This window comes from Microcaecilia unicolor, chromosome 2, assembly GCF_901765095.1.
Source record: "Microcaecilia unicolor chromosome 2, aMicUni1.1, whole genome shotgun sequence".
In the NCBI taxonomy this organism is placed as follows: Eukaryota; Metazoa; Chordata; class Amphibia; order Gymnophiona; family Siphonopidae; genus Microcaecilia; species Microcaecilia unicolor.
The window spans coordinates 627453888-627481640 of NC_044032.1; the positions used below are offsets into that span (position 1 = coordinate 627453888).

The 27753-nt window shown below is 44.0% G+C and overlaps 1 protein-coding gene across 8 annotated transcripts in view; it reads right to left on the reverse strand.

Moving 5' to 3' along the window:
* Nucleotides 1-27753, reverse strand: part of IL15 (interleukin 15) — a 322051-nt gene that overhangs the window by 151608 nt on the left and 142690 nt on the right. Inside the window, exon 1 of one of the 8 annotated variants that reach the window (XM_030191696.1) lies at nt 8152-8198. The exons of 6 other annotated variants lie outside the window; for them this stretch is intronic. In XM_030191696.1, the coding sequence (XP_030047556.1) occupies nt 8152-8163 (12 nt within the window). In that variant the 5' untranslated portion in view covers nt 8164-8198. Of the gene's footprint in view, nt 1-7809; nt 7935-8151; nt 8199-27753 lie in introns of those variants that run through there. One more of the 8 variants, XM_030191698.1, reaches the window with a different exon arrangement.

A 27753-nucleotide genomic window follows, 5' to 3' on the forward strand; every position in this document is an offset into this window, starting at 1 on the left:
AGTGCGGTTTACATCAAAAGTGGGGTATAGGTTGAATTTATCTTTCCCTGTACAAATTGATTTGGAAGGTTCAATGATTGATGCTAAACGAGAAATGAAATATCTTGAGGTACTCCTGGATTCTTCTTTGTCTTTTTCAGGCCATGTCTGGAGCCTGGTCAGGCAAATTTTCTTTAAAATAAAGGATTTGAGTAGATAAAGGACTATTTGTCAGAGGATAACTTTAGGTCCGTTATTTTTGCTCATATCACTCCACTATTTGACTACTGTAACGCTTTGCTTATGGGAGCTTCAGGAACCCTGTTGCATTCTTTTCAGATGTTGCAAAATGCTTTAGCAAGGATAGAGACCAGGACAGCTAGATCTGACCATATCACCCCAGTTCTGATGAAACTCCTTTGGCTGCCGGTTTAATGGCGCTCACAATTTAAGATTCTGACACAAATTTATAAGTGTCTGAACAATGAGGCTCCAGTCAGTTTGGTTACTCTATTACGAATTTATTGTCCAAAAACATCCCTTTGCTCTGATAACAAGTTGTTACTTGATGTACCTACTGTGAAGTATATACGATTAGAAGATCATAGATTGAGAATGTTTTATGTGGCAGGAGTGAGGATGTGGAATCGGCTCCCAGATCAAATTCACATATTGAAGAACTGTGGTCAATTTAGAAAATGTGTGAAGGCCAGTGGCGTAGGAAGGGGGGGGGCGGGAGGGGCGGTCCGCCCCGGGTGCACGCGCTCGGGGGGGTGATGGCCCCGCTGGTTCCCTGCTCTTTCTGCCCCGGAACAGGAAGTAACCTGTTCCGGGGCAGAAAGAGCAGGGAACCAGTGGGGCCGACGCAGCTCCGAGTGACGTGCACTCGGGGTGGATTGGCCCTCCCGCAGGTAAGAATGCGGTCCAGGGGGGGGGGTTCCTTTGCGGGGGTGACATTTTGCTGGGGGGGTCTGAGCTGCATCGGGGGGGGGGGCGCTGCACCTGGGGGGCGGGGCGGATCGCCGATCCGCCCTGGGTGCCAGCCCCCCCAGGAACGCCACTGGATTGGAACATCCCATCAGCAGAATCAGAAAGAAGTAGGGAGGGGGGCACTAGAGGACGCCAGACGTGATGACAGCATAGATAATGAGCTCTTCCTCACTTATTATAGCAAATCGTATTTTCCCTGGACAATAATATTCAAACAATATTTACTTACACACGACAAAATTGCTGACAATGGCAGCTCCAAGAATAACCAAACAGGGTCCTGCTTCCACTCCTCTACTGGGATCAAAAACGTCAAAAAGTGATCCATTCAGCCCTGAAAAAATGGCACCTAGAAAATCCATGGCATCCATACCGGGCACCATCATGGATGAATTGAAAAACATCCACAATCTTTCTATGAGGCACTACGAGAAGATTTGTGAATTGAGTACGGAATTGTCTTCACTCTCTACATCAGTAAGCGATTTCCAAAATAGACTGGATTTAGCAGAAATTAAAACTGACAAAACAGCAACTGATTTTATGTCTTTTCAAGACCACACCAATACAGGAATGCGAAAAATAGAGCTTTCATTAGATCTCTCAAATAGAAGTCGTCACAGTAATATCAGAATATTGGGCATGATGGAAGGAACAGAAGGTCCTGACATAATCAAATTTCTCATAAACTGGCTTCCAGCAACACTGAAAATAAACTTTGAGCCTTCTCTGAAATCGAATGGGCCCACCATGCTCCTGGCAAACGGCGACCAGAAATTAAGTTCCCATGCCCCATCATCCTATATAATAAATCGCACCTCCAACATTCTGAAGCTGACTGCATGGCTGAGGCATTCCTGCTCTCTATATCCATCTCCTGAATTGACATCACGTACTTCCGGATTCCTCACAAGCAGAAGTGACCAACCACACGAGGTTTCTCGGCTTCAGAATGTTGGAGGTGCATTCTATTAAATAGGATTGGTCAGTTCCTTGAAGCACAGCCAGAGCTCAGCGTCCTGCACAGTAACGCTCAGACACCAGAGAGAGAGGGGGGTGCTGACACCAGAGAGAGGGAGGGAGGGGGGGCCTGACACCAGAGAGGGGGAGAGGTATCTCTGTCACACACACACTCTCTCTCTCTCTCACACTCTCTCGCAGTCAATGTCTTTCTCACTCTCACACACTGTCTCTCACACACTCTATGTCTCACACTGTATCACATTCACTCTCTAGGTATCCCACAGTCACTCACACACTCTCTTGGTCTCATACACTCAGTCTCACATTCTGTGTCTCACACACACTCTCTCTCTCTCTCACAGACTGTCTCACATATGCACTTGCACACACTCTCATTCTCACACACACACTCTCTCACAGACACACTTGCACCCAGACTCACTCTCTTATACACACACACTCGCACATTCACTCTCTCTCTCTCACACACTGTCACTCTCACATACACTCTCTCAAATATACACACTCTGAGAAAACCTTGCTAGCGCCCGTTTCATTTGTGTCAGAAACGGGCCTTTTTTACTAGTAGCAAAAATGCTTCGGTACACTCAAGTCATCCAAATATTAACAGCAACGTGATCCTCTCCTTTGCTATATAAAGGAAGGAAAATCCTCATTGTAGCAGATCTCTCCAAAACAACCGATGCTAAACAAAAGCGCTTCCTAAACATGAAATTTTTGTTAAAAGACATGGGCGCTACATATGGCCCTGCGTTACCCGGCAAAAATGATTGTCAGCTTGAATGACACCACGCTTCACCGAGCCGGATGACCTTCAAACCTATGTTGATCAGCACAACAGCATAGGCATGGCAGGCTAAATATATTTTCTGATTAATCTGTTTCTTTCAGCAACTTTCTTTTCCCATTCCAAAGGGAAAACAAAGGAACCATAGTAACGTAGTAACATAGTAGATGACGGCATAAAAAGACCTGCACGGTCCATCAAGTCTGCCCAACAAGATAACTCATATGTGCTACTTTTTGTGTATACCCTACTTTGATTTGTACCTGTGCTCTTCAGGGCACAGACCATATAAGTCTGCCCAGCATTATCCCCGCCTCCCAACCACCAGCTCTGGCACAGACCGTATAAGTCTGCCCAGCACTATCCCCGCCTCCCAACCACCAGCCCCGCCTCCCACCACCGGCTCTGGCACAGACCATATAAGTCTGCCCAGCACTATCCCTGCCTCCCACCACCGGCTCTGGCACAGACCGTATAAGTCTGCCCAGCACTATCCCCGCCTCCCAACCATCAGTCCCGCCTCCCGATCTTGACTAAGCTCCTAAGGATCCATTCCTTCTGCATAGGATTCCTTTATGCTTATCCCACGCATGTTTGAATTCTGTTACCGTTTTCATTTCCACCACCTCCCGCGGGAGAGCATTCCAAGCATCCACTACTCTCTCTGTGAAAAAATACTTCCTGACATTTTTCTTGAGTCTGCCCCCCTTCAATCTCATTTCATGTCCTCTCATTCTACCACCTTCCCATCTCCGGAAAAGGTTCGTTTGCGGATTAATACCTTTCAAATATTTGAACGTCTCTATCATATCACCCCTGTTTCTCCTTTCCTCCGGAGTATACATGTTTAGTTTAGCAAGTCTCTCCTCATACGTCTTGTAATGCAAATCCCATACCATTCTCATAGCTTTTCTTTGCACCGCTTCAATTCTTTTTACATCCTTAACAAGATACGGCCTCCAGAACTGAACACAATACTCCAGGTGGGGCCTCACCAACGACTTATACAGGGGCATCAACACCCCCTTTTTTCTGCTGGTCACACCTCTCTCTATACAGCCTAGCAACCTTCTAGCTACGGCCACCGCCTTGTCACACTGTTTTGCCGCCTTCAAATCCTCAGATACTATCACCCCAAGTTCCCTCTCTCCGTCCGTACCTATCAGACTCTCCCCTCCTAACACATACGTCTCCCGTGGATTTCTGAACTGTTATGCATAAGATGCATAGAAGAATTTACTAATGGTATAGTACCTATATTACATTCATATTTCATAAAGTGTGTCTGCCTAATACATTTTTCTCAAATTATAATTGACTATAATACTACTAGTTCAGGTTATATTAAAAGCTTTGATTGTGAGGGATCGAGCAGCTATCTATTTGCTAGCCTCTGTCTTCATTCTCTCCCTCAATCTGATATCAGCATCATTAATCCTTTTGAATGATTTTTTTTTTCATTTGTTACTGTTGTTCTACCAAAATGGCTTCCATGTCAGTTGCAATATCTAGAACCATTGTAAGGAGGAGAATTTACACTGTTTACTGGAATATATGCATTATCTCAAAGTTTCAGCGTGCTTGTCTGACATTGCTGTCTGGATGTCTCAACACCACCCGAAATTAAATATGACCAAAACCGAGCTTCTCATTTCCCCCCCCCAAACCCACCTCCCCGCTCCCCCCGTTTCCTATTTCTGTTGATGGCTCTCTCATTCTCCCTGTCTCCTCAGCTCGAAACCTTGGGGTCATCTTTGACTCTTCTCTCTCCTTCTCTGCTCATATCCAGCAGATTGCCAAGACCTGTCGTTTCTTTCTTTACAACATCCGTAAAATCCGCCCCTTTCTTTCCGAGCACTCTACCAAAACCCTCATCCACACCCTTGTCACCTCTCGTTTAGACTACTGCAATCTGCTTCTTGCTGGCCTCCCACTTAGTCACCTCTCCCCTCTCCAGTCGGTTCAAAACTCTGCTACCCGTCTCGTCTTCCGCCAGGGTCGCTTTACTCATACTACCCCTCTCCTCAAGACCCTTCACTGGCTCCCTATCCGTTTTCGCACCCTGTTCAAACTTCTTCTACTAACCTTTAAATGTACTCACTCTGCTGCTCCCCAGTATCTCTCCACACTCGTCCTTCCCTACACCCCTTCCCGTGCACTCCGCTCCATGGATAAATCCTTCTTATCTGTTCCCTTCTCCACTACTGCCAACTCCAGACTTCGCGCCTTCTGTCTCGCTGCACCCTACGCCTGGAATAAACTTCCTGAGCCCCTACGTCTTGCCCCATCCTTGGCCACCTTTAAATCTAGACTGAAAGCCCACCTCTTTAACATTGCTTTTGACTCGTAACCACTTGTAACCACTCGCCTCCACCTACCCTCCTCTCTTCCTTCCCGTTCACATTAATTGATTTGATTTGCTTACTTTATTTATTTATTTTTTTGTCTATTAGATTGTAAGCTCTTTGAGCAGGGACTGTCTTTCTTCTATGTTTGTGCAGCGCTGCGTATGCCTTGTAGCGCTATAGAAATGCTAAATAGTAGTAGTAGTAGTAGTATCTCCAGTTTTTTTTTTGGGGGGGGGGGTCATAATAACATGAATAATTTACATATAGTATCATGGAATGTCCATGGCATGACATACTCCATTAAATGTATGAAAGTCTTTGTCACTGAAAAAAAAACAAAATGCCAAAATAATATTTATACGAGAGACACATCAAGCATCTCTTCTACCTTTCATTAATAGTACGAATTGGATAGGAGAGGTAATAGAGTCCCCCTGATTTGGAAAACACAACGGAGTTGCCATCCTTTTCCAGAAAGACATACCATTACAAATTCTCAATAAACGGATAGATGGAGAGGGCAGGTGGATCACTGCCAACGTAAAAATTCTCAATACACAATTGATACTGATAAATATATATGCACCCAATCAAGACAAACCAGATTGTTTTTTCATATCTATTTAAATTTCAGAATGTGAATATATAGAAATCAAACAAAATAAAACATGGAAAATAAAATAAGATGATACCTTTTTTATTGGACATAACACAATCCTATTATTATAGCAGGTGATTTGAATCTCCCTCTGGATCCTAACTTAGATGAACAATCTCAGTCTGCTTTTTGTTACAACAAACCCCATTCAATGTTATTATCTCTGTTGAACCAATAACATTTAATAGATCCTTGGTGTGCTCACAATCCTGATGGTAGAGAATACACATACTTTACAAACCCCCATCAAAGCTTCTCATGTACTGACTATTTTCTTATATCCACATAACTGTTAGTTAATATTCGCAAAACCAGTATTGACTCAATTACTATATCCAACCATGCTGTAATATCATTTTACATCCATTTAAATATGTTAAAAGCTACAAAAAAATCCAATTTGGAGATTAAATTCTAACTTGCTAGCTGAAGAAGCTCATATTCTTAAATACAAAATTTATTTCTGAATTCTTCATTATTAATAAATCATTGGACACTAGCTCCATCACAAACTGGGAAGCCTTTAAGGTTGCCTTAAGGAGTGAGAGTGAGAGTATATCCCTATCAGCTCACATAAACAAAGAAAACAATCAGAAGTGAGTCCCAGTCATTCCCCTTTTCTGACGCTGACAAGAATGTAGTAACAGCCCCGCTAGATCTCCAAGAAGTTTTGTTAGCCATCAAACAAATACCTACTGTTAAAGCACCAGGTCCAGATGGACTTACCAGTGAATTTTATCACATTAAAAAAAATATTTAATACAGCATTTAAAATCTCTTTTCATTGAGTTAGAAGTTAATACAACTTTTCCTAACAGATTTAGTAAAGCTTCATCACCCTACTTCCCAAAGCCAACAAAGACTTTACTCAGGTTACCAACTATCGCCCCATCTCCCTCCTTAACCTTGATTACAAAATCTATGCAAAGGTTTTAGCAAATAGATTAATCAAAATTCTTTCTAACATTATACACCCAAACCAAATAGGGTTCATGCCCTACAGATTGATTACTGATAATACTAGGCTTTTTCATCGAATTTCTCATTACACTCATTCTCAATCAGAACCTATTATCGCCTTAGCAATAGATGCCGAAAAGGCTTTTGACAGGGTGGAATGATGGTACCTGTTTCAAACATTAATCTGGTTTGGAATGCATGATTCTTTTATAAATACAATTAAAGTATTATATAGTTTCTCCTCAGCACATATACAAGCAAACAATTCTCTATCAGATCCCATTTTGCTTAATAGGGGAACACGTCAAGGATGCCCCTTGTCACCACTGCTTTTTAATATAGCTTTGGAACCTCTTCTAATAGCCATCCGAAACTCAAATTTAATTACTGGGATTAAAATTTGCAACATTGAAATCAAAACTTATGCCTATGCTGACTTTATAATGTTATTTCTCCCCAATCCAGATTTGTCTATTTCTAATTTCTTTCAATTAGTTTCTCTGGCTACAAAATCAATATACAAAACAGAACTATTACCATTGAATTTATATGCCACTCCTGATTTAGTCAAGCCTTTCAGTTTAGTATGGTCCTCCAAAAGTTTAAGATACCTTGGCATTGATCGCTATCCCTCTCAGGAATCCACCTTAGAAGACAATGGAAAGAAAATCCTAGACTCTGTTCAAGCATTGCTCAAAGCATAGTCACCATTAAGAATCTCCTGGTGGGGCAGATTAGACATAATTAAAATGATGATTACAGCTAAAATAAATTTCATCTTGAGCATGTTTCCTATCCTCTTTCCCCCACAATTCTATAAAAAAAAATTGACAAGGTACTTAGTCAGTTCCTATGGGCAGGTAAACCTCCAAAAATTGCATTAAAAACTCTCAAATTGGGCACTCGGCATACACTCAGAGGTATTCTTTTTGCACTAAAATACCACAATAGTCTTATTTCAACTGGAAGTGGAATTTATTTTGGCCGCAGCCAGGACTTCAAACATTGCATTTGTAAAACAGTGCATACAATATTAATTCAACTTGCTATATTTTAACCTTTAGCTGCTGCCTAGGTACACAGCCCTTTCTCACTTTCATTACCTCACAGGTGCACCGTCCAAGCACCCTGTGTCTCCTCTCTGTGTTGTCTCACTGAGCACTCGTTGTTCTTTGGGCATATCCCGTTGAAGGATGCACCTACCCTTCTTTCCACACACTCGATGTTCTGGGCCTCCCGACCGTCCAAGCCAGGAGATAAGCTGAGTCACCATTCTTTCTGTCAATATCTCCGCTAACAAGCGGGCATATAATTCTTAAAAAAACATTTCAACTTGCATCCAAATATTTAACATCAAACTTATAACTGTTATCTGCCAATATGCTGTGTACCCGGCGCTCGTAACGTATAACTGATGTAGCGTAAAGCCCGGCCATGACTAGTACCTCTCTGGCCATAAGGTGGGTGGGCTGGGTCAGCACTGCTCTCGGTGTTCTCTCCTCTCTCCAACTGCCACCTACCCTTGCTTTCTCCCTGGCTTTTTACTCCTCCCTTGGGCTCCTCCTTATTTCTTTAACCCTTTCCTCCCCTTGTTGCTATGCCATTTGCCTGCTCTCAACCCCCTCGCTGACCAACCCCCCCCCCCTTTTCAGTCTTCATTAGCCTTCAGCCCATTTGTGTTCGGCCTCCCCTTAATGGGTTTGCCTAGGTCTTTAAAATTCTAAAGAAAATGCTGGTGTTTCCTGGACTTTTTGACTTACCACAAAGCTTTTATTTTACCACAAACTTTGAGATGGAAACTTCTTTCTTCAGATAATTCTGATTACACTCCTGTCTGGTTGCGTATTGAACAAGCTTTATGGTTCCCATACCATATACAATTCAACAACCCACTTGCTTTACCTGAATATTTGCGAAATTATATTCTAATAAGAACATCTTTTGCATGCATGTCTCAGTTAGACAACCTTATGGATATTCCCACTGATACCACGATACATTCAACCATATGGAACAATCCTAATTTACGAATTAATCACAAAACCATTCTTTGGAAAGGCTGGTATCAAAGATCTCTGGTCCCTGGAAAATATCATATCTAATGGAAAACTGAAATCATTCTCATGCTTACAATCTCAATTTGACCTCTCAATGAATCAACACGTCCGATGGCTACAACTAAACCATTGTATAGCAACATCAAAATATATGGAATCATTAACCACATTACAACAGACTCTCTCTTCATTTAATAGTACTACCAGGGGTGTATCTGCGTGGGGCCACAGGGACCTGGGCCCCCGCAGATTTCGCCCTGGACCCCCCTACCGCCGTCAACCCTCCCCCGCTGCCGTTGCTTGCCTTTGCTGGCGGGGGACCCCAACCCCCGCCAGCCGAGGTCCGCTTCCACCTGCCGCTGCCTTTAAAAATATTTCTTCCTGCGTGGCCGTGCTGCTGTTGAAAGCTGTTGAATCCAGCTGAAGAAATATTTTTAAAGGCAGCGGCAGGTGGAAGCGGACCTCGGCTGGCGGGGGTTGGGGTCCCCTGCCAGCAAAGGTAAGCAACGGCAGCAGGGGAGGGTTGGCAGCAGGAGGTGGGGTGGAGAGAGTCGTTGGTGGCGGGGGGGTCTGGCAATGGCGGGGGGGGGGGGGGGCTAAAATGTGCCCCCTCCCTCTGGCTCTGGCCCCCCCTACCGCCGGAGTCCAGATACGCCCCTGAGTACTACTACTACTAATCATTTCCATAGTGCTGCTAGATGTATGCAGTGTTGTACACATTATATGCAGGTACTTTGTCCCTAGGGAATTGAACCCAGGTTGCCAGGATCAAAGCCTGCTGCACTAACCATTAAGCCACTCCTCCCTGCATCTCCATTATTCCAAAAAGGCCATGTAGCCTCCCGAATTTATACATTTATTAGAGACTCTACTTTCAAGCAGAAAAAACAGCTTACATTCAGCATGGGAATCAGATACTCAATATATTACTACTACTACTACTATTTAGCATTTCTATAGCGATACAAGGCGTACACAGCGCTGCACAAACATAGAAGAAAGACAGTCCCTGCTCAAAGAGCTTACAATCTAATAGACAAAAAATAAATAAAGTACCGGTATATCTTATAAATAAATAAATAAATCTTACCTGCATATCTGTTGGAAACATTCTGGTCTAAAAGCTGAGGGAGAGAAATATGTGGAAGATGATAAGGAAAAAGCTGAACTGCTTAACAATTATTTTAGCGCTGTGTTCACGAATTAAAGACTGGGGGTAGGGCTACAGAAAACAAAGGCTAAAGGGGATGGATGTATGGTAGACCAAGACCCATTTACGAAGGACTGTGTTTGTGAGGAGCTTGCGAAACTAAAAGTAGACAGAGCGATGGGGCCTGATGGGATACACCCAAGGGTGCTTAAGGAACTCGGAGAAGTTCTGTCGGCTCTGCTGACGGACCTCTTCAATGCTTCCTTAGAAACTGGAGTGGTCCCGGTGGACTGGAGAAGAGTGGATGTGGTTCCTTTGCACAAGAGTGGAAGTAAGGAGGAGGTAGGGAATTACAGACCTGTCAGTCTGACCTCGGTGGTGAGTAAGCTAATGGAAACGCTTCTAAAGAGGAGGATTGTGACATTTCTTGAACTACATGGAATGCGGGACCCAAGGCAGCCTGGCTTCACTAGTGGCAGGTTGTGTCAGATGAATCTGACTGTCTTCTTTGACTGGGTGACCAAACAGTTGGATGTGGGAGGGGCGCTTGATGTGGTGTACTTGGATTTCAGCAAAGCCTTTGACACGGTTCCGCACAGGCAACTGATAAATAAATTGAGTTCCCTCGGTGCGGGACCTAGAGTAACTGATTGGGTAAAAAATTGGTTGAATGGTAGGAGACAGAGGGTGGTGGTAAGTGGAGCTTGCTCGGAAGAAAAGGAGGTCGTCAGTGGAGTACCGCAAGGATCGGTCCTAGGGCCAGCTCTTTTTAACGTCTTTGTGAGCGATATTACAGAAGGGCTGTCTGGTAAAGTTTGTCTGTTTACGGATGATACTAAACTCTGCAACAGGGTGGACACCCTGAAGGGTGTGAATGACACGAGGAAGGACCTAGCGAAGCTAGAGGAATGGACCGATATTTGGCAACTAAGGTTTAATCCCCAAAAATGCAGGGTCATGCACTTGGGTCGCAAAAATCAGAGGGGACGGTACAGTATAGGGGGTGTAGTGCTTCAGTGTGCGAAGGAAGAACGGGACTTGGGGGTGATTGTGTCTGATGACCTTAAAGCTTTCAAACAGGTAGAAAAAGCGACGGCCAAAGCCAGAAGGATGCTTGGGTGCATAAAGAGAGGCATGACCAGCAGGAAAAAGGAGGTGATAGTGCCATTGTATAAGTCTCTGGTGAGGCCTTATTTGGAGTACTGTGTGCAGTTCTGGAGGCCGCACCTACGGAAAGATATAAACAGGATGGAATCGGTCCAGAGGGCGGCTACGAAATTAGTAAGCGGTCTTGAATGCAAAAATTATAGGGACAGGCTTATGAACCTCAACATGTATACGCTGGAAGAGAGGAGGGAGAGAGGAGACATGATAGAAACGTTTAAATATCTCAAGCGCATTTATGTACAGGAAGAGAGCCTTTTTCAAATGAAGGAGAGCTCTAGAATGAGGGGGCATATGACAGTTAAGAGGGAATAGGCTTAGGAGTAACCTAAGGAAGTATTATTTCACAGAAAGGTGTTGGAATGTAATTGTATTTTACATGCATTGCCTGTCACCTATTATTTCTCTGTGATTACTCTGTGACCTCTGATGTGAATTACTTAGAGAGGTCACACTGCTATGCAGCTTCCTGTGGGGGTTAGACACAGCAGACACAGTAGATGCAGCACATGCAGCACATGGAGCACATGGAGCTCATGTTCTCTCCTAACCTGAGAGGATCTATGGTGGTGTGAGCATCCATTACCATCTAAGCACATGGAAGGAGCTGATAAGACAAATGTATAGTAATATGTATATATAAGCCTGTCTGATTATAATCTAACTACAAACTGTGAGTAAACAGATGTTTTGTTACTTCAACTTTAAAGTGACTCAGCAGTGAATTATTCAGGGGTGAATGAGAGAGAGATGAAGAAAGAAATTAACATTTCTAAAGCTGAAGCTGTGTGTACTAAAATCTGCTAATTATTTACTACAAATAATCCAACAAAAGGGTTATGGGCCCAGGGCTCAGGAATTGAAAAAGAAGAGAAATATTACCAGGCAGAAAAAAAGGCCACATTTTTCTCTTAAGTTTTAAAGGAAAGATTCAGTCTGTCTCTCTCTCCCCCCACACAGCAGACAGAAGGCTAAGAAAATGGCTGAGGGAAGAAATTCACCATTGTTCTATTCTCTCAAGGTGCCTAAATTAACTGAGTTTAATTATCAGAAGTGGGAACTAAGATTCATATGTCTCCTTCGAGCAAAAAGATTAAATATATGCTTAGACCAAGACAGAACAGATGAAAATATGGCTGAATGGGACAATGCAAACTATTATGTGAAGTGCATGCTTTTGGAAGCTCTCTCAGAGAAACAAGCCATATTAGTGGAGGGAAAAGATACGCCAAAGGACATTTTATATAAACTGAGAACTATGTATGCAACTACATATGCAAAGCAGCAACCAATTTGGTTGGCAGAGTTGAATGAAACCAAATTAAGGGATAAAAGTAAATGTAATGATCACATTATGCATCTTATGTCTTCATTTCAAAAGTTAGAACTTTCTGGAATTCCCATGTGTGATGCATTGAAAAGAGCATTTCTTTTTACCTCACTATCAAAGAAGTTTGATGTTTTTAGGTCTGTAAATGAGGCCATTGAAGGGCAATCTTTTGAACAGACAACATCAAAACTAAGGCAGGAATGCATAATAAATGATTCTGAGGAGATGTGTTCTCAAAGCAAGTCAGAGAGAAATGAAACAAATTTCTTGGCAAAGAACAGAGAAAGGCGGAGCTATGGGAAAACTCCACCCAAGGGCAAGCTGATTTGCTACTCATGTGGAAAGGAGGGACATGTATCTAAATGGTGTAAGGAAACACAAAACACTCCCTCTAGCTCACCTAAGCCAATGGAACTAAAGAATTTTCAAACCAGGAAATGTATGAAGGACAAAGATAAACACAAGGGCTTTCTAATGGCAGAAAAATCTTTGACTATGGTAAATAATAATTCAAATGAAAGTACTTGGATTTTGGATTCAGGGAGCACATGCCATTTAACCAATTGTAAGAATTTCTTTCAGGAAATGTGTCCAGAGGAAGGTATTCTTAAAACTGCAAACGCAGGGACTGCTAAGATCCAAGCAAAAGGTATTGGATTCTTAAAATGCAAAGTGTCTAATGAAGTTAAAGAAATTCCTGTAAGTGATGTCTTGTATATTCCCCAAGCAGTTTGCAATATGCTTAGTGTATCTACATTAGATAAGAAGGGATTTGCGATTCATTTTGAAAACAGTAAGTGCACAATCTCTAAAAATGATGAAGTGTATGCTGAAGCTTTTATGCATAATGATGTTTATAAACTGAACATTTCAGGTGAAGCCTCACATATGGCGCAAGTAAGGAAGAATGCTGGTAAAATGGAGAAATGCATAGACTGTGTTACTCAAAAAGGTGTGAGACCCTCATTTCCTGCATACACAGGAAATAGGAGTAATAAAGTGCTGGACTTAATACACAGTGACTTATGTGGACCGTTTAATATCCCATCATTGGGAAATAACAGATTTGTGCTAATATTCTTGGATGATTTCTCTAGATACTGTGTGGCCTATTTGCTGAAAGAAAAAAGTCAAGTCACAGACATGCTGAAGAAATACGTAGCCATGGTGAGCAATAAATTTGAAAGAAAACCAAAGGTTCTTCAGACCGACAATGGTGGTGAGTTCACTTCACAAAGCATGCGCACATTTCTAGAACAAGAAGGCATTCAGCATATCACAACAGTAGCTTATACACCAGAGCAAAATTCTGTTGCAGAGAGAAAATTTAGGTCAATTGTGGAAATGACCAGATGTATGCTGTCAGATAGCAATCTCCCTAAAAGACTATGGGGGGAAGCCATTCTCACAGCAGTGTACCTACAAAACAGAATGCCAACTAAAGGCGCTGAGCGCACACCACATGAGACATGGCATGGTAGGAAGCCAAACCTGTCACACATAAGAACATTTGGAAGTACAGCATATGCTCATATACCAAAGCAAAGAAGGCATAAGCTGGATTCCACAACAGAAAGGGGCATTTTAGTTGGCTATGCTCCAGGACACAAAGGATATAGAATTTTGAATCTGAAAACTGGCATTGTTGGCATAAGACATGTTACATATTTTGATGAAAACAAAAGGGTTGATAAAGGCTGGATTATCCCAGATGAGCCTTATCATCCAGAATATGAAACTAGAACCATAATAGACATGCCAGTGTATATAAATGCCATACCAAGGCAGATGTCTGAAAGCAACTCATCTGTATCTAACGAGGAACAGGCAGAGGAAACAGACACAGAAAGGATCATCGCAGGAGACAGTACAGTTGGAGAAGGGGAATCAATTGGAGAAGAACTCTCAGATTTAGAGGATGCGGAAAGGTCAGACCAACCTGTTGTCAGACGCTCATCCAGGGAAAACAAAGGTGTTCCACCCCCAAGACTGTCTTACCTAACAAAGTCAGCAGAAGCTCAAGAGCCCTTAACATGGGATGAGATTGAGAAAATGCCAGCAGAAGAAGCTGCTGAATGGCATAAAGCTGCACAAGAAGAAATTGATGCATTGGATAAAAATAATACTTGGATTCTTGCAAAATTACCTCCTGGCAAGAAAGCTATAGGATGCAAATGGGTATTCAAGTTAAAAAGGAATGCACAAGGAAAAGTGGAAAGGTATAAAGCCAGATTACTCGCAAAGGGATATCTTCAAAAATATGGAGAAGATTTTGATGAAGTGTTTGCACCTGTAGTGAAACACACGACAATTAGAACACTTCTGAGCATTGCAGTCTCAAAAGGCATGCAAGTCAAACACATTGATGTGAAAACAGCGTTTCTTCATGGAGAAATAACTGAAGACTTGTACATGGAACAGCCAACAGGTTTCATAAATACAAAACAAAGACAGCTAGTGTGTAAATTAAACAAAGGTCTTTATGGATTAAAGCAAAGTGCAAAATGTTGGAATGAAAAATTGCATGAAATATTGACAAATTTAGGATTTAAGCAAGGTGAAGCAGATAAATGCTTGTACACTAGGTGCACAAATGGACAATATGCATACATTTTAGCTTTTGTTGATGATCTGCTCATTGCAAGCAAAAGTGAGCAAGAGTACAAGGACATTGTAAAGTGTTTAAACCAGAATGTTGAGATAAAAGAACTTGGTAATGTGTCATACTATCTTGGTATAGAAATTGAGAAACAAAATGATGGTTCTTATCTTCTAAGCCAGAAGCAGAAAATAAATGAGCTTATTGAAAGTTTAGGTATGCAAGATGCCCAAGTTGTAAGCACTCCCATGATCACTGATTTTCTGAAGGATGAAACAGTAAGAGAACCTTTACCAGATAACATCCAATATAGATCAGCCATAGGTAAGCTTTTATATCTAGCTACCACATACAGGGCTGATATAGCAAATGCAGTAGGAATTTTGAGCAGAAGGGTCAGCTCACCTACCAAATCAGATTGGACTGCAGTTAAAAGGATGGTAAGGTATTTAAAGGGTACCATTGATTGTAAATTAAAGATTTCAGCCAATAGTAATCCAAAACTAATATGTTACTGTGATTCAGATTGGGCAGGGGATCATTCTGATTATAAATCCACAAGTGGATATGTGTTTATGTATGGAAATGTACAAATTTCATGGGCCAGTCATAAACAAAGTATTGTGAGTCTGTCTTCTACAGAAGCTGAATATGTGGCCGTATCGGAAGCGTGCAGAGAACTGATGTGGATTGAAAAACTTTTGCTGGATTTCGGAATAGCTGAAAAGAGACCAATCCAGATAATGGAAGATAATCAGAGCTGCATCCGACTGTCACAGAATGACAAGGTTCAGTCACGCACCAAGCACATCGCAACGAAATACCACAACGTGCGAGAGTTGGCAAAAGAAGGGGTCATCAGTCTACACTATTGTCACACCAGTGAGATGACAGCTGACATCATGACCAAACCGTTACCCAGAGAACATTTTGTGAATCTGCGTATAAAGCTTGGACTTTGTATGAATAAATAATTGCATGACAGTTATGCATGAGAAGGGGTTTGTTGGAATGTAATTGTATTTTACATGCATTGCCTGTCACCTATTATTTCTCTGTGATTACTCTGTGACCTCTGATGTGAATTACTTAGAGAGGTCACACTGCTATGCAGCTTCCTGTGGGGGTTAGACACAGCAGACACAGTAGATGCAGCACATGCAGCACATGGAGCACATGGAGCTCATGTTCTCTCCTAACCTGAGAGGATCTATGGTGGTGTGAGCATCCATTACCATCTAAGCACATGGAAGGAGCTGATAAGACAAATGTATAGTAATATGTATATATAAGCCTGTCTGATTATAATCTAACTACAAACTGTGAGTAAACAGATGTTTTGTTACTTCAACTTTAAAGTGACTCAGCAGTGAATTATTCAGGGGTGAATGAGAGAGAGATGAAGAAAGAAATTAACATTTCTAAAGCTGAAGCTGTGTGTACTAAAATCTGCTAATTATTTACTACAAATAATCCAACAAAAGGGTGGTGGAGGCGTAGAATGGCCTCCCGGTGGAGGTGGTGGAGTCGAGGACTGTTCCAGAATTTAAAAAGGCATGGGATAAGCATGTGGGATCGCTTAGGAATAGGAAGAGTTAGGGGTTACAGAGGGTGAGCAGACTAGATGGGTCATATGGCCTTTATCAGCCGTCATGTTTCTATGTTTCTAAAATAAGCAGATCCATTTTCTCAGCCAGTACATTTCAATCATTGTACTTTTTACATCATAGGACTCTATGGACTCCACAATGGTTATTAGTTGCAAAATTAGGCACACAAAACAAATGTTGGTCTTGTAAAGTTCAACAAGGTACATTGTTTCATATGTTGTATGAGTGTCCTTTAACCCATGCGTTTTGGTCCCAGGTTATCCAGATAATTTCTTCTATACTAAATACATCCATTGTTCTCTCTCCTAAAATGATAATTTTCAAATCACTAGCTTTGGAGACAACTTTAAATGAATCCAATTCAAAACTTTTAGATATTCTGCTGACCATAGCACTAAAAACAATATTTCTAAACTGGAAAAAGAATGCTAATCTTAATATTCATTTCTGGTGGCATTCAGTCCTCCAAATTCACAAATCTGAAACATCTTTAGAAGACAAACTTAAAACTACCATTACCGTCAATAAGATTTGGTCTTCTATGAAGTCCTACTTAGAAAAGATAGCTGCATCCTGATGGTTATCTTTTATTACCATACAACCATATACTAAATGCCATCTCAAATTTCACAAAAAAATCATTACCTAATTTCTTAATTTCTGTATAATTGTTCCAATGTTCTCTTCCTCGTTCGACAACAATGGAAGACAATTGGTAGCCTACGACAATTCCCTGTTTGCCCTTTACTCCACGTTTTTCTTTCAGCATATCTTATTTTACCTTTTTCAAATTGCAATCTGTGTTTTCCAGATATATTTTGCTTAGTTGTCATTACCTACTTATTAGTACTATCTTCTTAAAACCTAACCATGCACTTAACGTGACAGCTGTGTTATACCGGAGGAAAAGCCTCAACAGACTCCGAATTGTTTGGCTATACAGCTCAACAGTTTCTAGGAGTTCTCTCTGTCATCATTGGCAAAAACCTCTCCGTTAAATAGTCAATCTATGAATAGCTTTAGGTGAAAGCACCACTTATCTTATCAGTCACTGTGTTTTCTTGTCGCCGAGAGGTTTTTGCCAACCATGACAGAGAGAACTCCTAGAAACTGTTGAGCTGTATAGGCTTTTCCTCCGGTATAACACAGCTGTCACGTTAAGTGCATGGTTAGGTTTTAAGAAGATACTACTGGCAGTATTAATTCCTAACTAACGTTCCAACAAAGTTTGTAGGTGTTTCTAATTACCTACTTATTAACATATGTGATGCAAAGTTGTTTACTTTTTAGCCGCAGTGGATAATTTTACATAAGGTACCTCGGTAGCCTGTCCCTGGCTGAAATGATCCTCATGGACACGGTTCTTAAGAAGTTTCTATAATATGTGAACTGTTGGTTTAAGACTCTGTGGGCACTTTAGCACGGAGGAGAGTAGTGCCAGAATACAATCACAGAGTCCTGGATATAGCAAAGACCAATATATATTCCTTCAAGAGTATGTATTTGGTATAAGTCAATGAAAGCCTTTGTATTAATTGATTAGAAGAGATAGTAGTGATTGCACATTGAAGAGAACTGTGTGGTTTGAGTGGAAGTTAATATTTAATGCAAAGAAGTGCAGAATGATGCACTTGGGGTGCAAAAATCCAAAAACGTTGTACCAGATAGAAGGGGAGAGACTGGTAAGCTCTGCTCAGGAAAGGGACCTTGGGGTGATGGTGTCTGAGGATCTCAAAGTGATGAAACAATGAGACAAGGTGGTGGCTGCAGCCAGAAGGATGCTAGGCTGCATAGAGAATGATATAACCAGTTGAAGAAAGGAGGTGTTGATGCTCCTCTACAACTCATTGGTGAAACCTCACTTGGAGTATTGTGTTCAGTTTTGGAGTTCGTATCTTGCTAAAGGAAGGCTGGAAGCAGTTCAAAGAAAAGTGGCGAAAATGGTATGCGGTTTGTGTAGCAAGATGTATGAGGAGAGACTTGATGACCTGAACATGTATATCCTGGAGGAAAGGAGAACCAGAGGTGATGTGATACAGATGTTCAAATATTTGAAAAGTATTAATCCACAAACAAACCTCTTCCAGAAATGGGAAGGTAGTAGAACTAGAGGACATGAATTGAGGTTGAAGGAGGGCCAACTCAGGAATAATGTCAGGAAGTATTTTTTTCACCAAGAGGGTGATGGATAATTGGAATGCCCTCCCACAGCAGGTGGTGGAGATGAAAACCGTAACGGAATTCAAAAATGCATGGGATAAACACACAGGAATCCTGCTTAGAAGGTATCAATCCAAAGAAGCTTAGCAGAAACTAAGTGGGAACACTGGTAATTGGGAAGCAAAGCCAGTGCTAGGCAGATTTCTGTGGTCCGTGTCCAGATCGTGGCTGAATAGATATGGATAGGCTGGACTGGAGCTTTTCAAGGGCTTCAATGACAACGTCAGAAGTTACTATGACTTTCTTGAGGGCAATTGCCATCAAAACTGATAATTGGGCTGAAGCTAATTTTCTGAAATTGAATAGACTAAAGACTAAGGTTGTTTGGTTTGGAGATTATGAGAAGCTGACAGCTAAGTGTTCGGAATTGGATACAGGTGAGAAGCTATGATTGAGGACCACTCAAATGTGTTGGGAGTCATAATTGATTCAGGCTTAAGAACATAAGAATAGCCATACTGGGTCAGACCAACGGTCTATCAAGCCCAGTTTCCTGTTTTCCAAACAGTGGCCAAGCCAGGTCACAAGTACCTGGCTTAACGTTTGAATTACATGTGAAGGCTTTATCTTTAAAACAAAATGTTCCGATTATGGCAGCTGAGAGCAATTTGATCTAAATTACACTTGAATAACTTTAGAACAGTGGCACAGGCAATCTTGATACCATGCTTAGATTATTGTAACTCACTATTTGGGGGTCTTACGAAAAAACTGTTTAAAAAAAATTCAATTTCTGCAGAATGCAGCAGCAAGATTGATTTACAGCCTGGGAAAGTATGAAAGAGCATCCCCACTGTTGAAGGAACTACATTGGCTTCCTGTGTCTTCAAGATTGAAGTACAAAATGCTGTACGGTGATGGATCTGGTAGACTGATTAATTTTTTGGATTACCCATCATCTTTTTCCTCAGGTAGATTAGAACGCTGTTTGAAACTAAATTATCTGTCCTTTAAGGGTATTCGGAAGGAATCCATGCTAGAGTGTTCCTTTTTACATCAAGGAGTCAGGCTTTGGAACAGACTTCCTTTAGAAATGTGGAAAATAACGCAATATTATTCCTTCAGGAAAGTGTTAAAGTCTTTTTTTGTTTTTGAGAAAGATGTTTTTTAGTTTCGATATATTAGATATTCAACTGTAATTAATGTCTTAGATGTGCAATAGATGAGAAAGATGGGTTTTTTGTTTGTTTGGGGTTTTTTTTTAGTTTCAAAGTATTAGATATGCAATTGCAAATTCTCCTGAACAAGGACGTATTGTTTGTAATCCACTTAGAATCTCTTTTGAACTTAGCGGAATATAAGAATCATATAGCATAGCATAGCAGAACAAGAACAGTGCCGGGCAGACCTCTAAGGTCTATGCCCTGAAACTAGCATGGACAAATCAAGATCAGGTCTACATATGTTGTATCACCTCATACCTTTATGAAATGAGATTATCTACTTGTGCAGACTGAATGGACTGTACAGGGAGTGGAGGAGTGGCCTAGTGGTTAGGGTGGTGGACTTTGGTCCTGAGGAACTGAGTTTGATTCCCACTTCAGGCACAGGCAGCTCCTTGTGACTCTGGGCAAGTCACTTAACCCTCCATTGCCCCATGTAAGCCGCATTGAGCCTGCCATGAGTGGGAAAGCGCGGGGTACAAATGTAACAAAAATAAAATAGATTCTATTGGAGATTCTAGATGGAATGTTGCTACTATTGGAGATTCTACATGGAATGTTGCTATTCCACTAGCAACATTCCATGTAGAAGGCTGCGCAGGCTTCTGTTTCTGTGAGTCTGACGTCCTGCACGTACGTGCAGGACGTCAGACTCACAGAAGCAGAAGCCTGCGCGACCACATTGGTGATCTGCAAGGGCTGACTTCTACATGGAATGTTGCTAGTGGAATAGCAACATTCCATGTAGAATCTCAAATAGTAGCAACAGTGGAGGAGTGGCCTAGTGGTTAGGGTGGTGGACTTTGGTCCTGGGGAACTGAGGAACTGAGTTTGATTCCCACTTCAGGCACAGGCAGCTCCTTGTGACTCTGGGCAAGTCACTTAACCCTCCATTGCCCCATGTAAGCCGCATTGAGCCTGCCATGAGTGGGAAAGTGCGGGGTACAAATGTAACAATTTTTTTTAACTGCTGTCATCTACTATGTTACTATCAGGCTTATTTTCCAGGACCCTCTCAGCGGCCCTGCTTTATTGTGTTTGTGGGGGGGGGGGTTCTTTCATGTTCTTCTTCTGTCCTGCTCTCCAGCTCTGTGCAGAGGGGTTTGCAGTGCCTCCAAAAGCTTGGAGCCATCTTAATTGTTCCTGGAGCAGGATTTCCTCCCCCCCCCCCTTTCTGTTAAAATAGTTAACAGCTCCCTTTATCCTTCCCTCAGCAGCTCTGAAGGTTGTTTCATCTGCAGTAACCCAACCCCAGCCAGTTTGGGAAGCAGAAGCGAAACCCAGGAATCAACTTTTGAACTTTCTTACAATCTAAAGATAACCCAAGCAGCCTTCAGTTCAGGCTCCTCTTTAGCGTCCATGCTGTATTCATGCTTTATATGTGTAGGCTGCCTTCTTCCTCCCCACCCCACCCCACCCCGTGTTCTCACTCTGTGGAAATCCGTGAAGCTAATTTTCACCACTGCAGCTCCTCAAGAGATGCTGAGTACTGACAAACTCTCTTCACTATCTCATAGGCAGCTCTGGGGTACTGTACGGGCAGAGCCCAGGGTTATTTTTGAGGACAGGAGCTGGCACTCCTGTCATTTTAGAGCTATGTGAAATTGGGGTGGGGGGGGGGGGGGGAAAGCTTTCAAAGCTCTACCATTGAAATTTTCTTCATTCTTCACACGCATATCCCGCTTTCAGTCTGAAAAGGAATTTTACTGAACAGTTTCTTCCAAGCAGCTACAAACTAAAGCTCAGAAGACAACGCAAAAGCAAAGGTTTCCGGGTTCTTCTTTCCTCTGCTCTGTAGCTTCAATAGTGCACGAATTTCTCCTCAGGACAGATGCAAAGGCTCCTTCTGTACCCCGGATAGGAGGTGACCATTATGGTGCTGCCACATTTAGTGGGTTCTTTTGATGGCTGCCACATTTAGTGGATTCTTTTGATGCCCGCAACCTCGGAGTCAACTTCGATTCCTCCCTCTCCTTCTCTGCGCATATCCAACAGACTGCCAAGACCTGTCGCTTCTTCCTCTTCAACATCAGCAAAATTCGCCCTTTCCTATCTGAGCACACCACACGAACTCTCGTCCACGCTCTCATTACCTCTCGCCTTGACTACTGCAACTTACTCCTCACCGGCCTCCCACTTAGCCATCTATCCCCCCTTCAATCCGTTCAGAACGCTGCCGCACGTCTTATATTCCGCCAGAACCAATATACTCATATCACCCCTCTCCTCAAGTCACTTCACTGGCTTCCGATCAGATACCGCATACAATTCAACATTCTCCTCCTTATCGACAAATGCACCCGGTCTGCGGCTCCTCACTACCTCTCTACCCTCATTTCCCCCTATGTTCCCGCCCGTAACCTCTGCTCACAGGACAAATCCCTCCTTTCAGTTCCCTTCTCCACCACTGCCAACTCCAGGCTCCGCTCATTCTGCCTTGCCTCACCCTATGCTTGGAACAATCTTCCTCAACCCCTACGCCGAGCCCCCTCCCTACCCATCTTCAAATCTCTGCTTAAAACTCACCTCTTCAATGCTGCTTTCGGCACCTAACCTTTCGTGAAATATAGTATGCCCTATCAGACGGACTCTACACTTGTCTTTAGATTGTTTAGATTGTCTTTAGATTGTACACCTGTCTTTTATATTGTAAGCTCCTTGAGCAGGGACTGTCCTTCCATGTTAAATTGTACAGCGCTGCGTAACCCTAGTAGCGCTTTAGAAATGTTAAGTAGTAGTAGTAGTAGTAGAAAGTGCTGAGGATCTGGGGAAACGTAAAACTTGAGGCTGTGAGTACTGGGTTTACGGGGCTACTCTTTCTTATCTCTCCCAGCGTACCTTTAGTGTATACTCTAGTGGATCCTCCTCTACTTCTATCCCACTGTCAGTTGGTGTACCTCAGGGATCTGTCCTGGGACCTCTTCTTTTCTCCATCTATCCTTCTTCCCTTGGTACTCTGATCTCATCCCATGGTTTTCAGTATCATCTTTACGCTGATGACTCCCAGATCTACCTCTCCACACCAGAAATCTCAGCAGGAATCCAGGCCAAAGTATCAGCCTGCCTGTCTGACATTGCTGCCTGGATGTCTCAGCGCCATCTGAAACTAAACATGACCAAGACTGAGCTTCTCATCTTTCCCTCTAAACCAACCTCTCCTCTTCCCCCTCTCTATTTCTGTGGATAACACTCTCATCCTTCCTGTCTCATCAGCTCCTAACCCTGGGGTCATCTCCGACTCCTCCCTCTCCTTCTCAGCACATATTCAGCAGACTGCTAAAACCTGTTGTTTCTTTCTCTATAATATCAACAAAATTCGCCCTTTCCTTTCTGAGCACACTACCAGAACCCTCATCCACACTTTTATCACCTCTCGCTTAGACTATTGCAAGTTTATATTTATTTACTTATTTATGGCATTTTATCCCACATTAAACATGAATTAGGATGTTTTGTGGCTCTACATGAGAATTGTGATGATATGATCCCTTGTTTCATATTGTTGACGGTCTGCATTTTCCGTATGGGTGGTATATTGGTGTATTAGGTTCTGCCCAGTGTAATATTTATGGTACAGTAAGGTTCTGAGTGTGTTTTTGCACAAAGTTGTGCATAGTGTTTTGCAGTTGAGCGATTGTGGTTAGAATATGCTTTGAGCAACCAATTTATTCTTTGACATATATGATACATATCTAATATCTAAATTTAATAAAAGGTATTAATTGTGACCTATTTTTATTTATTTATTTTTTCTGTGTGTTATCAGACAATTATGGATTTAAGCTCCACCCCTAGCCCCACCCCTAACCCACCCCCTTTATCCTCCCCAAACAGTTGGGCCACCGACCGCCTATGGCTTGTATTTGTTCATGCTGGAAATGGTGAACGCCATTACGGTACTATGTAAGCCACATTGAGCCTGCAAATAGGTGGGAAAATGTGGGATACAAATGTAACAAATAAAATTATTCACTTGTTCAGAACCCTACTTTATCATCCTCACTTTAATATTCCCTTATCTCTTGTTTGTCCTGTTTGTCTGTCCTAATTAGATTGTAAGCTCTGTCGAGCAGGGACTGTCTCTTCATGTTCAAATGTACAGCACTGCGTACGTCTAGTAGCGCTTTAGAAATGATAAGTAGTAGTAGTAGTAGTAGAAGGGTGCCCATCTTCCGACACAAATCGGGAGATGGGCGTCCTTCTCTCAGGCATCCTCAACTGCTTTCCGTCGTGGGGACAACCAAAGTTCCCGGGGGCATGTTGGCACTGTAGCGAAGGCGGGACTGGGGCATGCTTAACACATGGGCGTCCTCGGCCGATAATGGAAAAAAGAAGGGCGTCCTAAAGGAGCACTTGGCCGACTTTACTTGGTCCATTTTTTCTTGCGACCAAGCCTCAAAAAGGTGCCCGAACTGACGAGATGACCACCGGAGGGAATCGGGGATGATCACTCCTTACTCCCCCAGTGGTCACCAACCCCCTCCCACCCTAAAGGAAAAAATTTTAAAATTTTTTTTGCCAGCCTCAAATGTCATACCCAGCTCCATGACAGCAGTATGCAGGTCCCTGGAGCAGTTTTAGTGGGTGCAGTGCACTTCAGCCAGGCGGACCCAGGCCCACCCCCACCCCTACCTGTTACACTTGTGGTGGTAAATGTGAGCCCTCCAAAACCCACCCGAAACCCACTGTACCCACATGTAGGTGCCCCCTTTCACCCCTTAGGGATATGGTAGTGATGTACAATTGTGGGGAGTGGATTTTGGTGGGGGATTGGGGGGCTCAGCACCCAAGGTAAGGGAGCTATGCACCTGGGAGCAATTTGTGAAGTCCACTGCAGTGCCCCCTAGGGTGCCCGGTTGGTGTCCTGGCATGTCAGGAGGACCAGTGCACTACGAATTCTGGCTCCTCCCACGACCAAAGGGCTTGGATTTGGTCGTTTTTGAGATGCGTGTCCTCGGTTTCCATTATGGCCGAAAACTAGGGACGAGCATCTCTAAGGTTGACCATCTCTAAGGTCGACCTAAATGTAGAGATTTGGGCGTTCCCGACCGTATTATCGAAACGAAAGATGGACGCCCATCTTGTTTCGATAATACGGGTTTCCCTGTCCCTTCATGGGGCTGTCCTGCGAGAACGCCCTCATGAAAACTTGGGCGCCCCATTCGATTATGCCCCTCCACGTTACACAATACATTTTTTCAAGGACACACTATTATTTTGCCTATGTAGCTTGCCTCAGTACTAAAATGGACATTAATACATAAAAGCAGTATCTGTCATGACTGTTACGAAGGGGAGGGTTCATTCATCTCCCTGTTTTGCCAATAGGCCCTCCCATTTGGACCAACAACCCTCTCCTATCCATCTCCTATCTTCCTCAGATAAAAGCACCCCCCCTCCCAAGTCAGATCCTCCCCTCATATGACAGTGGCCGAAGCCCCCTAGTGGCAAACAGGGCCACCGAGAGCCAGAGCCGGGCCCGGGACAAGGCCGCCCCTGGGCCCCCCCCCATCACCACCACCCGAGGTCGTCGTCGCCGCCGCCGGGCCCCCCCTCCACCCGCTACCGGGCCGGGCCCTGCACTAACCTTAAACGCCTCCTTTCACCACGTTTGCAGCAAGCAGCAGCAGGGCAGACCTCTCCTTCCTTCCGTGCTCTGCCCTCGAGACGTTACGTCAGGCGAGGGCGGGACACGGAAGGAAGGAGTGGCCTGCCCTGCTGCTGCTTGCTGCGAACGTGGTGAAAGGAGGCATTTAAGGTTAGTGCTGGGAGCGACGGCGGGCAGGTCGGACTGCGGTGTCGCCGGGCCCCCTCCGGAGGCCCGGGCCCAGGGACTTTTGTCCCCCCTGTCCCCCCCTCTCAGCGGCCCTGGTGGCAAATATGCAACCAGCAGAGTTTTGCTAACCCTCTCGCCCGTGAATGGCAAACTCCCTAAAGAATGCTTTGGCAGCAGTTCTATGTACTAGCACTTCATTTTAGGTGCCACAAAGAGGCATCAGTTCAATAATGGCTTAAAGGCGCACCTAAAATATTATAGCATACTAATGCAAAGCCGTATTGGGATTCCAGAAGTTAGGCACACCTATTTGTGACAGGTCAATGGCTGATGTAAGTGGACATGCCTAAGTATGCCATGAAATGCATGCAACTGACAGTATTCTATAAGTTGTGTGCGTTGCCTGCTGACATGCCCATATGTATGCCCCCTGAGAGTTGCACACTAAATAATTTAGGTCCACTGTTTATAGAATAACTAGCCGTTAAGCCTGTTAAAACGGGGAGATTTCCAGCTACCCTCCTCGCCGCCGCTCCCTCCCTCCTCCGTGCCAGGCCCCCTGCACTGACCTGACAGCGCCTCTCACCTCCGTGTGAAAGCGCTGCAGGCAGCAGCAAATCGCTGCCTCCACAGGGAGGTGAGAGGCGCTGTCAGGTCAGTGCAGGGGGCCCGATACAGAGGGGGGCGGGAGTGGCGGCGGGGATGGGGTGGAGGGTGGAGGTTGGTGCACGCGATGTTCATTTCCAGGCTCCAGCGGCAGCGGCTGACAGTCTGACTCTGTTTCCCTCTCTGTTCCGCCCTCTGACGTCGTCACGTTTTGACGCGAGGGCGGGACAGAGAGGGAAGTCTCTACTGCGCATTTGCAGGTGAGTTGGTCACTTGCCATTTATATGTTTAATACCTAGCATTTATACATGTACCAATTACACACCGAAGCACTACAATTCTAGAAATTAGATGCACTATTGGCACTTAAATTCAGTGGCGTTCCTAGGCTGGCTGACACCCAGGGCGGATCGCCGATGCGCCCCCCCATGGGTGCAGCGCGGCCCCCCCTGGCGAAATTACACCCCCCCCATGGGTGCAGTGCGACCCCCTCCCCCGGTGAAATTACACCTCCCCGGGTGCAGCGTGACCCCCCCCCCCCGGGTGCATTTTTACCTGCTGGGGGGGGGAGGGGTGCGCGCCTGTCGGCTCCGAGTCCGCTCGTTCCCTGCTGCTCCCTCTGCCCCGGAACAGGAAGTAACCTGTTCCACGCAGAGGGAGCAGCAGGGAGGGAACGAGCGGACTCGGCCAACAGGCGCACGGCACCCCTCCAGCGGCGTGCACCCGGGGCGGACTGCCCCCCCCCCCTTTGGTACGCCACTGCTTAAATTTAGGTGCCAGCATATAGAATTGCCCTTTACCAGTGGTGTAGATATGGATGGGAATAAACCCACCTATTCTTGGCTCAGGCCTACCCAGCTGCAGCACCACACTCCCCGCTCGTCCTCTCCTCCATCGGTAGCCCGGCATCTGCTCATCTCTCTAAACCAGCCCCCCTCCCTCCTCAGCATACTTTAGAAGCGTCTTCAGCAACCACAGCAATTCATTTTCACTGCCTGTGCTGGTCCCACGTGCTGCCACGTTCCACCAGTGAGGAAACAGGAAGTGATGTCAGTGAAAGTGGGATGCAGCAGAGGAAAGCCTGCGGGAACCAGCACAGGCAGCAAAAATGAATCGCTGCAACCGCCAGGGATGCCTCTGAGTTACACTAGGAGGAGGTTCAGAGAGAGGTAGAGTTGCCGGTTTGCAGGGGGGGGGGGGGGATTGGGGAGAGAGGTACAGATGCTGGATGCGTGAGGGAGGGGAAGGCAGAGGAGGGGAAGGTTTTAAAAAAAGTCTGTATATTTTATATATCTATGGGGGGGGGGGGGGGGGGGGGGGGGAGGGACCATCCAAGTAAACTCTGGGCCCACTCAAAAAAGTAGGTCTGGCT